At 44.8% G+C, this 12,384-nt stretch overlaps 1 protein-coding gene across 7 annotated transcripts in view; it reads right to left on the reverse strand.

Annotated features, from left to right (window-relative positions):
- asap2a (ArfGAP with SH3 domain, ankyrin repeat and PH domain 2a) overlaps nt 1-12,099 on the reverse strand; it is a 95,619-nt gene extending 83,520 nt beyond the window's left edge. Inside the window, exon 1 of one of the 7 annotated variants that reach the window (XM_052496994.1) lies at nt 11,496-12,099. In XM_052496994.1, coding sequence (XP_052352954.1) covers nt 11,496-11,621 — 126 coding nt within the window. In that variant the 5' untranslated portion in view covers nt 11,622-12,099. The remainder of the gene's footprint in view (nt 1-11,495) is intronic. The other 6 variants (XM_052496999.1, XM_052497000.1, XM_052496993.1 and 3 more) reach the window with 6 other exon arrangements.
- Between the last annotated feature and the right edge of the window lie 285 nt (nt 12,100-12,384).

Here is a 12,384-nt window from a genome sequence, read left to right on the forward strand (position 1 = left end):
CACCTTGTATTAGGTTAATGACTGAAGTGCGTAGTTGAGAGCGTGTGAAAGCAGGCGGGAGACTAAAGGAGCTGCCTTGTGGTAAAGCTATTCAGAGCTCTAGAGAATAAGACTGATGTCATTTAACAACTGAAATGCCTGGCAGACGAGTCCGGCCCAAAACAGGTGCGCGCCTGAGAAGCAGCGTACTGAGCAAAGGAAACAGCGCAGCCTACTTCCATTTCCCTGTGTGCTTTACGGCCTCGGCTCTATGCACTCACTGTATGCGATTTCCCTGTGTGCGTTACGGCCTCGGCTCTATGCACTCACTGTATGCGATTTCCCTGTGTGCGTTACGGCCTCAGCTCTATGCACTCACTGTATGCGATTTCCCTGTGTGCTTTACGGCCTCGGCTCTATGCACTCACTGTATGCGATTTCCCTGTGTGCGTTACGGCCTCGGCTCTATGCACTCACTGTATGCGATTTCCCTGTGTGCGTTACGGCCTCGGCTCTATGCACTCACTGTATGCGATTTCCCTGTGTGCGTTACGGCCTCAGCTCTATGCACTCACTGTATGCGATTTCCTGTGTGCGTTACGGCCTCGGCTCTATGCACTCACTGTATGCGATTTCCCTGTGTGCGTTACGGCCTCAGCTCTATGCACTCACTGTATGCGATTTCCCTGTGTGCGTTACGGCCTCAGCTCTATGCACTCACTGTATGCGATTTCCCTGTGTGCGTTACGGCCTCAGCTCTATGCACTCACTGTATGCGATTTCCCTGTGTGCGTTACGGCCTCGGCTCTATGCACTCACTGTATGCGATTTCTCTGTGTGCGTTACGGCCTCGGCTCTATGCACTCACTGTATGCGATTTCCCTGTGTGCGTTACGGCCTCAGCTCTATGCACTCACTGTATGCGATTTCCCTGTGTGCGTTACGGCCTCAGCTCTATGCACTCACTGTATGCGATTTCCCTGTGTGCGTTACGGCCTCAGCTCTATGCACTCACTGTATGCGATTTCCCTGTGTGCGTTACGGCCTCAGCTCTATGCACTCACTGTATGCGATTTCCCTGTGTGCGTTACGGCCTCGGCTCTATGCACTCACTGTATGCGATTTCCCTGTGTGCGTTACGGCCTCAGCTCTATGCACTCACTGTATGCGATTTCCTGTGTGCGTTACGGCCTCAGCTCTATGCACTCACTGTATGTGATTTCCCTGTGTGCGTTACGGCCTCAGCTCTATGCACTCACTGTATGCGATTTCACTGTATGCGTTACGGCCTCGGCTCTATGCACTCACTGTATGCGATTTCCCTGTGTGCGTTACGGCCTCGGCTCTATGCACTCACTGTATGCGATTTCCCTGTGTGCGTTACGGCCTCGGCTCTATGCACTCACTGTATGCGATTTCCCTGTGTGCGTTACGGCCTCGGCTCTATGCACTCACTGTATGCGATTTCCCTGTGTGCGTTACGGCCTCTGCTCTATGCACTCACTGTATGCGATTTCCCTGTGTGCGTTACGGCCTCAGCTCTATGCACTCACTGTATGTGATTTCCCTGTGTGCGTTACGGCCTCAGCTCTATGCACTCACTGTATGCGATTTCCCTGTGTGCGTTACGGCCTCAGCTCTATGCACTCACTGTATGCGATTTCCCTGTGTGCGTTACGGCCTCGGCTCTATGCACTCACTGTATGCGATTTGGATGAGAAATAAAAAAGGGGGAGAAAAAAAAAAAAAACCTTTCAAGCACTTCATTCACAACTTTGAGCAATTTGGAGCAACTAAGTCAATATTTGAATAGGCCTGTGAACCATTAAGGGGACCACTAACAAGCTGTGGTTCTGGGTGTTTAACACAGAGCAGTAATACATGCAGTCAGCCTGGGGGGGACTGTGGAAAAGTCCGCCCACTCAAAGAGTCAGTGTCCTCACTGGGCATATTATGGTCTCTAGGAGTGTTTAAAGAGCCATGCGGAGGAAGGTTAGCAAAGAGAAGGGAGAAAACAGTCCTCTCTCTCTCTCTTTACTGGTGTCAAAAGACCAGCCCCCTGCAGCTTCTGACCAGTGAATGAGTCAAGTACACACACACACACACACACACACCTCTCTGAAGGCCACTCAATTACACAGCAAAAGAGGAGTCTGATGTTAAGCAATACATGCGAATTTGAACACAAAATAGAAGAGAGAACAAAAACTGGACAAAAATGGTAAACTGAGAACAAGTGTACCTACCAGCTTACATTGACAACCTGGTAAATATGTCAAACTTACTGCCGGACTTATTCCAACAACACTTTGTCCAAAACTCAACAGGCGTTTGGTGGTTTACTACTCCTTAGTGAAAACTGTAAAAACTACTAAAGGGGACCCTCGGACCTGAACAGTCACCACCTGCCAGCAATAATACTCACACATTGGCGAGGACATAAACTGAGGTACTAAAACCGTCAAAGAAAACAAATCCTATTTTGAAATAGAAAGGCAGCCAGTGCCGAACCCCTGGCGTAGCTACCTCATGTCACTCTAGGCTACATCAATGGATGGCTCCATTTACGTCCTGAGAAACCGCTTGCCATCCCACTGACCCTCTGCCCTTCAAAACATATTTGGACACATTGTACACACTTCCTTTGTGTTCAATGGGGCTTTATTATTGTGTCATCTGGAGACATTCGAACAGACGAGGTTCAACATTTCCCCATCGCAAAAGTGGGCTCTTCAGCCAAAACTTTCAAGTTGGTCTCGTCTGAGCAGATTCTCACAGGTTATAATGCACTTGGGGTTTGGGTGCAAGATGATTCTCAGCTTTCATGAGCCACCACTGCCTGTGAACACTGGACAAGATGGGGCACGCCTCAAAAGCATTCAGAGTTGGGCTTTTTCAACACTGAGTGGCTATTTGAGACCGTGTGAGAACTGTCCAGCGACACTACAGACTCACAGGGACGATTGAAAATATATACTACTGATGTGATGTGCTTGACGATCGAGGTGACTGAGCAGTGGGGGGCAAGTGGGACTTTCTCCTCAGCCCTCAACGATTATCAATTACTAAAGAGCTCAGAGGGCGAAAATGTCAAATAAAAGGCAAACAGGGAGCATTGCCAAACCCCAAGGGGTTAGTACACTTTTACTTAATCACACAGTGACCCGCATCCACTCTTGGTGGGCATGTTCTGGTAGGCAGCACAATGAGTAACTGTTAACCTGAAAATTCAGCATTAAAATTTCACTAGGTATACTTGTCTGAGGATACCAAGTGACAATGCAAATATCAAGCTTTGGAAGAAAAGAGAGCTTTTACTACCGGGGGGGGGGGAGAGGAAAGAGACCTAACAGCAGAATTTTTGTGAGTTTGTTAATTAATTCCTCCCTTAAAAATCAAACAAAGGGTATAAATTAGCAGGGGACTGATGAACTCAGCTTGAGGGAGGAGTGGGTAAATTAGGACCAAATGAGTCTTGCAACAACAACAAAAAAGAATCCAGTGAACGTAGACAGTTTCCGGCCTGTTCACATCTACCAGTGTGTCGGCATCACGGTGGATACTTAGCAATGCCAAAGGGTCATAGTTACATACAAGGAGCATATGAGGATCATCCTTCAAGCTGCAGGACGAGGAAAAAACCAAACGGGTGATTCTGGAAAACATATGGGCCAGTGTGCTGTGGAAGGGGATGCTATGAAGAGGAATGCAAGATCCTTGTATGAAGCTCCTTTGACAGGGTTTTTTCCCCAGGACCGTCTCCTGGAGTACGACATGAAGAGCGGCACGGCAACAGGACCACGTTAGGCAGAGGCATAAGACATTCGGCCGTGTTAAAAATAGAGTTCTTTGAGATGCACCAACAGAAATCTCTCAACACATCGCCGTGCGTTTCTTTCCGTCTCTACGGTATGTGAAAAGAACGGGGTGCAACAGGGAGCCCGATAAGCTTGACAAACGGAACTAGTCAGAGGAAAGACATTCAGGAAACTAGAATATCAGCCACACGAGGACAGAGGATATCGAAGATGCCCTAACCTGACAAAGACGCCTTACATCATTTTGTTGTGTTGATTCACGTAGAGAATCTGTTCAAAAGGGGCATAATTGCTAAGAGCACTTCCAATCATGTAAAAAAAATATTTTTAAAAAATTAACTACAATCTATCCATTTATAACTACATAAGACATTTGGCCTTCTTGATGGCTTACTTACACATCCAGCTTCTCAGAACCTAACAAAAGCTTGAGGGGGAACACATCTGAAAGCCCGTCCTCCATGAGCCCACCGCAGTTTTCTTAAGTGAAAGCGACAACCCGGCAACACAATTACAAAGATTCCTGAAGAAACTGCTCTCCCCCTGCATGTGCAGAGGCCACGGCAACAAATCAATGAGGGAGTTCATTAATGAAGAGGCATGGACTGTCAGAGAACAATGGCCTTGAAAAGGAGCTGTTCACGGCAATCTTTGGCAGGCCCCCTGACGGAGGGCCTCCACACTTCCATGTAACCCCACTCCCAACAAAGGCCGGTGAACTCCTGACCCCCCTACCCAATCAATGTCCCACACACACACCAGAGATTTGCTTGCAGTATTGTATCCCAACAGCCTAGGCTCACCAGTTGGGAGGACAGCCCCCCCCAAAATGATTGGGTCAGTACCGTGACCACCCCCCCGTTCCCTCTTTCCACTGTTTAGCCCCATCGGGAGGATTTACCATTTGTAGGAAGGCCCCAGAGAGAGAGCCTGAGACTGGGTGATAACAGAGAGCCTGCTGCTTCTGGTTCCAATTGTATGAGATAAATCACACCTCTAATGCACGGCAAGGAGGAAACACGCTGGGTACTCTTGGGGTGGAAAAGATTACTTTTCATAGTTTACGATTGTGTGATACCACATGGCATTTCTGCCTATTTGCTAAACAGACTGAAGTGAAGCTGTAGAAAGAAAAAAAACATTGCCTCAAGCCTTAAGGTCTAATTATTTTTTAAACAAAGACTAAGTTGAAGAATGAAGAACAGAACAACATGGTCATTAAAAGGATAGTTCTGGATTATGGCAATACCATTTCTATGTCTCTGCGTCCAGTATGAAGGAAGATGTAGTTAGCAAGCCAATGCTAACTATCATTAGTGCGAGCTTAGCGCAAAGACTGGAAGTCTTCGGGTATAGCGCTAAGCTAATTAGCATTGGCTCGCAAAACTACCTCAAACTTCCTTCTTACTGGACGCAGAGGCATAAAAATAGTATCCACAAGTTCATCTGACATTTCAATTACAGTAAGTATGATAAGCTCCTTAAGAGGGCTATGCAGGCCAAGGTGGCTGGCAGTGGGCAGCTCACAAGGCAAACATCCTCCTGTGTTGTCCCTAAGGCAATTACTCATGGATTGTCTCTGTGTGCATGCTTAACCCTTGTGTCTGAGGCCTTGTTAAAAAAAAAAAAAAATCCTCCATGCCCCCTGTTCTGCCCCACAGCTGCTCGTTCCAGTCCAGCCTGGCTGGCTGGTCCCGCAGGACAATGGCTGGACGCTAGAGTATTGACACAATCTTTTTAGAAAGGATATCAGTTGCATCCATTTCTCCGTACTCCGAGAGGAACCGCAATTCAGAACAATTGGAGAGGGGTTTGAAAAGTGGGCTGAAGAGGATGATTCAAGGCCAGGAAGTGTCCTTCGTGAATCATTCCTTCACGAGACAATGCAGCTAGCCTTGCATCATCCTTTCCCCCTGCTTTCCAAAATCTCCAGGAATTCAATTAGAAACCACTTGAGTGTGGAGTGGAGGCCACTTCCTCATTGTTAACCAAGAACATTTGAATTGCCTCAATAGAGAGAGTCTGGCTGGTGCAAACAGTTGCCCCAGATGACAGGAACAACCCTGCCAATCCCCCACCACTTCTCAATCTCCATACAGAACAATGCAGTCAGACAACATGCATCACCAGCACGTTGCTGGAATACCAACGTTGTGGACTCAGTTGTGGCAGGATAAAATAGCCAGAGGGTTCAGGAAGACAACAACAAAAAAGTCCATGCAGAAAGCAGGCTATAAATATCCGTCATCCAAATGAGAAAAATGAGCGGCATGGGATGTTAGTGAGAGACAGTCAATGAGCCTGGTCCACCATTGGTCCCCCCCTCTTGTGGACTCTTGTGTGGGGTGCTGCCATGCTCAGATTCCAGGAATGTTTCTCTGTGGAAGGAAGGCCCGTGTGTGCACAAATGGGTGCTATCGGAACACATGAAAGGTCATCCATTTTACAGGCCAACACAAAGGATAGGCAACACGGTGTGGGTTTCACACTGGATGTGTTAACCCGCATGTACCTTGGAGTAGGAAACCGCAGTTTGCTTGGAACCCATGATCGGAGATGACGTGGTTTCGCAAAACCAAAAGAACTAGATGCCACGTCTAAGAACGAGATAACTCACCGGTTGTTCAACGCTGATAGCCGGTAAGACCAGCAATTTAGTTCTTGAGTCAGAGGCTTCACTCCCGTTGTAAGAGGCCAAAAGCACATCTCTGCCAGTGCCTCTAGTCTACTGTACAAAAGGCTCCTGTCTTGAACTCCTGCCATAGCAGTTCAAATGGGAGCGTAATTGAACAACAGCCATTAGTGAAGAGAACATTAACTTATCAGACAAACTACATCTCTCCCTCTGAGCCAGATCTGGGGGGGTGGATGCATGATAAATCAGATCAAAAAGGAGTGGTCTATTCATTTTGATCCCCCTTAGCTCTCGTTCCACTGCTGGCAGAGCCAGGGGCAACGCCAAGACTGCTCCAAATAACTAACTAAGACGGTCTGTGCCATTCTTTGACATCTTTTCAGTTTTACGAAAGGCATAGCAGTGATGGTATATTTTGACTCTGAATACATTAGAGTGAGTGCCATTAGACCTGAGCACTTAGTCCACACCCTAATGGGCGTAGATGACGAGATGCCGATTAAGGCAGCCCCCCGCAGAGGGGATGGGGTAAATGTGGAAGACATTTCAGCAGTTGTACTACTGACTAGGTATCCCACTTTCCCTAAATGTTCTGTGATGGCGTCACCTCTTTCAAAACACTGTGCATTCCTCTCGAACTCTGAGCAAAGTAACATCTGCACAGTCAGAGACTTGCTTGCTCAAAATGAGAACGTATGTGATCAGACTAATATAAACCAAGGCTCTTGTAAAAAAAGCTCAGCGGGTGGGGGAGACAAACTGTTTTCTTATAGATGTGGTTTTAAGAGAACGGTAATCCGAGTAGCACTTTTAGTGGCTCCTCCTCTGCAGGGCACATTAAGCCAATTTATTTGGGGATGATAGACAAAGCTTTTACAGCCGCAAACCTAATTAAAGTTCCGCCCACTGTAATTGGTTTATCACACAACAGACTAGGTCCCATTAAGCTCTGTGCTGTATAGTGTCTCATAGATAGAGTATCTCCCTCTGTGTAACACTAGAGGGCTCATCTGAACAGACCCGATCGATGCCATCAGTCAAGATTGAGGGATGTGAAGAGTGAGGCAGTAGGCCCATATCAACGATTCCAGAGCACTCAAACGAGACAAGCTATCATCAAACTGAACTGGTGGTTCTGCTGGACCTCTTGAATCAGCCCTCTTGAAACAGAACTTAGTCCATCTAGATCCACAAATTCTCACCCCTTCCAGAATTAAAATCTTTCACGCCAACATGTACAGCCTGCATGGAATCAGATGTTGTTGCATCTACTGTGCTGACAAAACCCACATGTCATTTCCTTAATGTCAATTATTTAGCACAAAAGTGCATAGTTTAATGGGAACGCACAATTTGGGGCGCCATAATGTGTAGGCCTAAATACCAGCGTGACAAGCAATAGGGCAATTCTACAAACTGGAACGACAACGGTCATTCGACATATTGCGAAACATCTGCTGCACAGTCAACATTTTTCAATTGCTGAAATACAGACTTGAGAAGGCTAGATGTGTTCCGCTCTCGTTGCCTTCAGACAGTCCTCAACTGTCAAGGACAAAAATGGAGACGCTAGCACTTTTATAGCAGGACACAATTCTTTAGTCACAGAATCAGCACGCTGCTGGGGATTCAAAACTATCAGAGATCCTTTGTGGACTCAATAAACAGGGATGTGGTCTATTGGCCATGTGTAAATACTTGTTGGTACAGAACATAAAACATTGGGTCTTTATGGTTTAGTCATCAACAAGGAGGTGAGGAATAGAGAACCAAAAAGCACTTGTGTTCTTTCTTTGTTGTCTATTTACCTCGTTTAATAGGAAGTTGCTTCTCTGATTTGACAGTGCCCAGTGGTGGTGTCCATTGATAGACATGGACAATATTAGGCCTACTTCCCACACACAAAACAAGAATAAAACCCATTGACCTTTCACCTGCTTAAATCTACTGGATTAATCAAATGAGGTTTGCATTTGTTCATTGCACCTTGACATTACTAGAGCAGTAAGAAGGAAAAATCTGTAGAAATGACACTGTCGTGTTCAAAAGCACTGCCGCGGGCCAAGGCACCTTTTGAGTGCATTTCTGATTCCAGTCAGCCGCCAGGACACAATAGGCATGTTCGCAGTTCACTGCGTTGTCTAATTGGGCAAACAGACTCAAGGCCTCGTTGTCCTTGGGTAAATTCATTTGAATTCAATCACTTTTTGACAGCAATCCCTTTAGATATGAACAAAACCTTCCAGACATATTTGCCAATCGTAGAAGTGCTCAGAAAATGAACTTTTGGACCTGAATGCCAAAACTTTATTTATATATATATATATATACACACACACACACACACCTCACCATACTATGAAACATCCATGTCTCCATCACCGGAAAATATAAACATTTGAGATTGATATAATTTACAAAAGTTTACAAAAACAGGGCTGCCAACTATTTAATACTTTTTGTGAAAAAGATTTCCAAAATCCAATGTTCTTAACTTTAACGTCAATTATCACACAAAAGCGTAAATTCTTTTTTCTTTTTTTTTCTTTTTTTCTTCATATTCTCATACTTCGGCGCTTAGTCCCTATTTTGCATCATTTAAGGTTGTGTTGTGCCTGTCCTCAGTTGAGACAAAACATGCCCTTACAACAATTGCACTTGTGTTTTCCCTGCCACAATGCGGAAAGGTCAATGTAAAAAAAATATATATATATATTTTAATAATCTGAAACGTTTCCACACAGACACACTCTCTCCAAGATACTGTTGAGACACTGAAGGTTTAAACCAGAGCAGGCCACAAGAAACATCGACACAACAACCACAGACAGCTCTGAACAGTTACCTATAGGCTATATAACATGTGCCCAGAGTTTCCTGGTCAGGTCATGTGGTCCGGGAAAAACTCCTGGCCCTGCTAGGCCATAACCACTGAAAACAAAATTTAATCTAACCATTTACACCTTTAGGTAAGGTTAATCACCGGTCAGCTTTAAACAGCTGCCTGCCTACTTCACACCTCCAGAACCACAAGTTTATTGCCCTCTCGTACAGGTGTGTAGATAATCTGTCTGAGGTTTGTCTGAGGTTGTCTGGAATCAAAGCCTCAACTCCAATGCCAGGATGTTATTCTGATGACATGCCTTCAAAGCTTGATGCATTTTCCCCTCAAGTCAGTTAACATCTAAGAGAGGGAAAACGTTGTAACACTAAAAGAAGATACTGTCCGTATGTATTGAGGACAAACGGACTAACTTTGCTTAGCGTGAACCCGTTGTCCCTCCTGCAGCATTTCTTCCCTGAAATAACTACTTTACTGAACGCATATATAAACAACTATTTCAAAGAGTTTTCTGCATTACAGTTCATACGGAAATCAGTCAATTGAAATAAATTTGTGAGGCCCTAATCGATGGCTGGGCATATGACTGGGCAAGGGCACAGCAATGGTTGAGCCTGGGAAGGCCACTGGGGAGCCAGGCCCAGCCAACCAGAATGAGTTTTTCCCCAGAAAAGGGCTTTATTACAGACAGAAATACTTCTCAGCACATCCCCCTTCAGACGATCCAGCAGGTGAAGAAGCCAGATGTGGACGTCCTGGGCTGGCGTGTGCCCAACATTTGAGAAAAATAAGCTTTTTGCACGTATGAAACATTTCTGGGATCGTTTATTTCAGATCATGAAACATGGGACCAACACTTTACATGTTGCGCTTATATTTTTGTTCAGTGCACATCTTTACATCCAGACTGTATCACAACCGGCCCTGATTGGGAGTCCCATAAGGCAGCACACTAATGGCCCAGCGTCGTCCGGGTTTGGCCGGTGTAGACCGTCATTGTAAATAAGAATTTGTTCTTAACTGACTTGCCCAGTTAAATAAAGGTTCAATTAAAAAACATGCATGATAATCCAATCAAATGTTATTTGTGACAACGTGAAATTCTTACTTATACAAGGAGGAAGCTTAGCAGCACACCTTTCATGCAAACAGTGCAATACAATACAGCAGATTTAAGGACATGATCAAGGGCTTCGGTGGGTCTCCTCATGCACAACCAAGAATGGAGTAGGCATATTTCAAAAAAATGTTGCTGGTCTCAAATGCTGGTCCCTTGTTATATAACTTCAGAAATGGCTGACATTAGCTGTTGTTGCCTTTTGAACAATGGCTATGTGATTAGTAATATGTGGAAGTGGAGCATACGCAGTCTGTGGTGCGGCAGCTTCCCATGTGGGAAATGCTATTTATATCATTTGACAGGGCGAGGCTCAGAGCTCTGTTGACTGTATAGAGATGGGTGGTGTTGGTAGGTTTTCATAAAACAAAGCATAAGTGTCCTTTCTGACAACGACCTGCAAGTTTGATGAAGCTTACCCACCTAACAGACCCAGAGTAAAACAGTATTTCGGGCGTAGCCTAACATAAATAGTTAATTTTTGAGACAGGTGCCACATTCATGACAAAGCTCTTCTATTCCTCAATAGACATGAAACAAAAACGAAATGCAGAGCCATTGTTTGCATGATATAACTTTCCACTGTGTTGCCCATGTTTCCCTGGGAAACGGGTTATTATTTTTGAAGTTAATGTATCATTAGGGCCAAGCGATTCGTTTTGAACTCGTTGGTTGTAAACTAATGGCTAAAGGGGGAGTCTCCAAGTAAACAAAGAGGCTGTAATTCCCATTACGCAGTTCTATTATCCAATAACTCTTCGGATTTTATTATATTATGCACATAATAGCAACAATAGACAAGCTGTGTAAAAAAAAAAAAATCTATGACGCCTAATTGGAGAAGATACGTTTCCACTTTCCTCTGTGTGAGAGCAACGCAGGACAAACGGAGCCAGAAGCCTGCTTGATGAAAACGCCCAACCATGAATAATAAAATAGCCTGCTGTGATGACAGCATCTTGCCAATTACCTCAGGGTACGTTTATAACCGACCTACGAACTGCAACTAGGTTGAAGTTCTGCATTAGCTCTAACCTCGGTCGTGTCCAGCGATGCGGACCTTGAAGTAGCCCTACGCGTCTACAAATTCACCACACAACTCACCTCCTCCAAAGCAGTCACGGTATTCCTACAGTGGGACATTCTGGTGGTGAAGTTTGAAGCCGTCGGCGCTTTGTAATCTTCATTTGTCTCCGCCACGAACTCCGAAACTGTAATTTGGTCCGGCATATTTTTTAAATTTTATTTATGTATCCTTTTTTCAATTTTTTTTTGTATTCCCGTTAAACACCAGAGATTTAATTCGAATTTGAGAACTTTACAATAGAAAAGTCTGATAAAATGGTTTCCAGTTAAGCATTGCAGTGTGCTATTTATTCCCTTGTCGGCGCAGTCCCAACCTTACTGCAACAATGTTGCACGCTTCTAACTCGGTTGCTACTGCAGCCTTTTTTTTTATTCGATGGCTCACTGCTCTAAAATGTATACTTCCCCCGTCAATTTTTGGCGGGTCCCACTCGACTTCCAGGGAAATCCAAAGACAACTTCTCGGCTTTTATCTTCTGGTGGTGCCCTCTTGTCTTCCAAAGCTCAAATAAAGCCTGTGAACTTATTTCCTAGCCTGGGAAACAACAAGACGTTTCAATGAAAGTGCAGAACTTGACAAAGGTGAAGGAGGAGGGATTCAATGGATGTGCACTATCCAATGGAGAACACCAGCTGGTGAATATGACCCAATCAGAGTCGAAGGAAGGCGTGGTCTCTCTCATCATTACAGTGGCATTCTGAGAAAGTTTTTTTTTTTATGGAGTAAAACTGACTGAAGTATTGAAATAGCACTCAATCGGTTCATTATTATGTTTCCATTCATTGCAAGATGAAACTAAATCATATCTTAATTCACACACACATTCAATTACAATTAAAAAGGGAACTTATTGTTTGGGAAAAGGAGAAACCTACTCAGTTGCACAACTGAACGTAATTCAATATC

Source organism: Oncorhynchus keta, chromosome 35 (assembly GCF_023373465.1).
Source record: "Oncorhynchus keta strain PuntledgeMale-10-30-2019 chromosome 35, Oket_V2, whole genome shotgun sequence".
In the NCBI taxonomy this organism is placed as follows: Eukaryota; Metazoa; Chordata; class Actinopteri; order Salmoniformes; family Salmonidae; genus Oncorhynchus; species Oncorhynchus keta.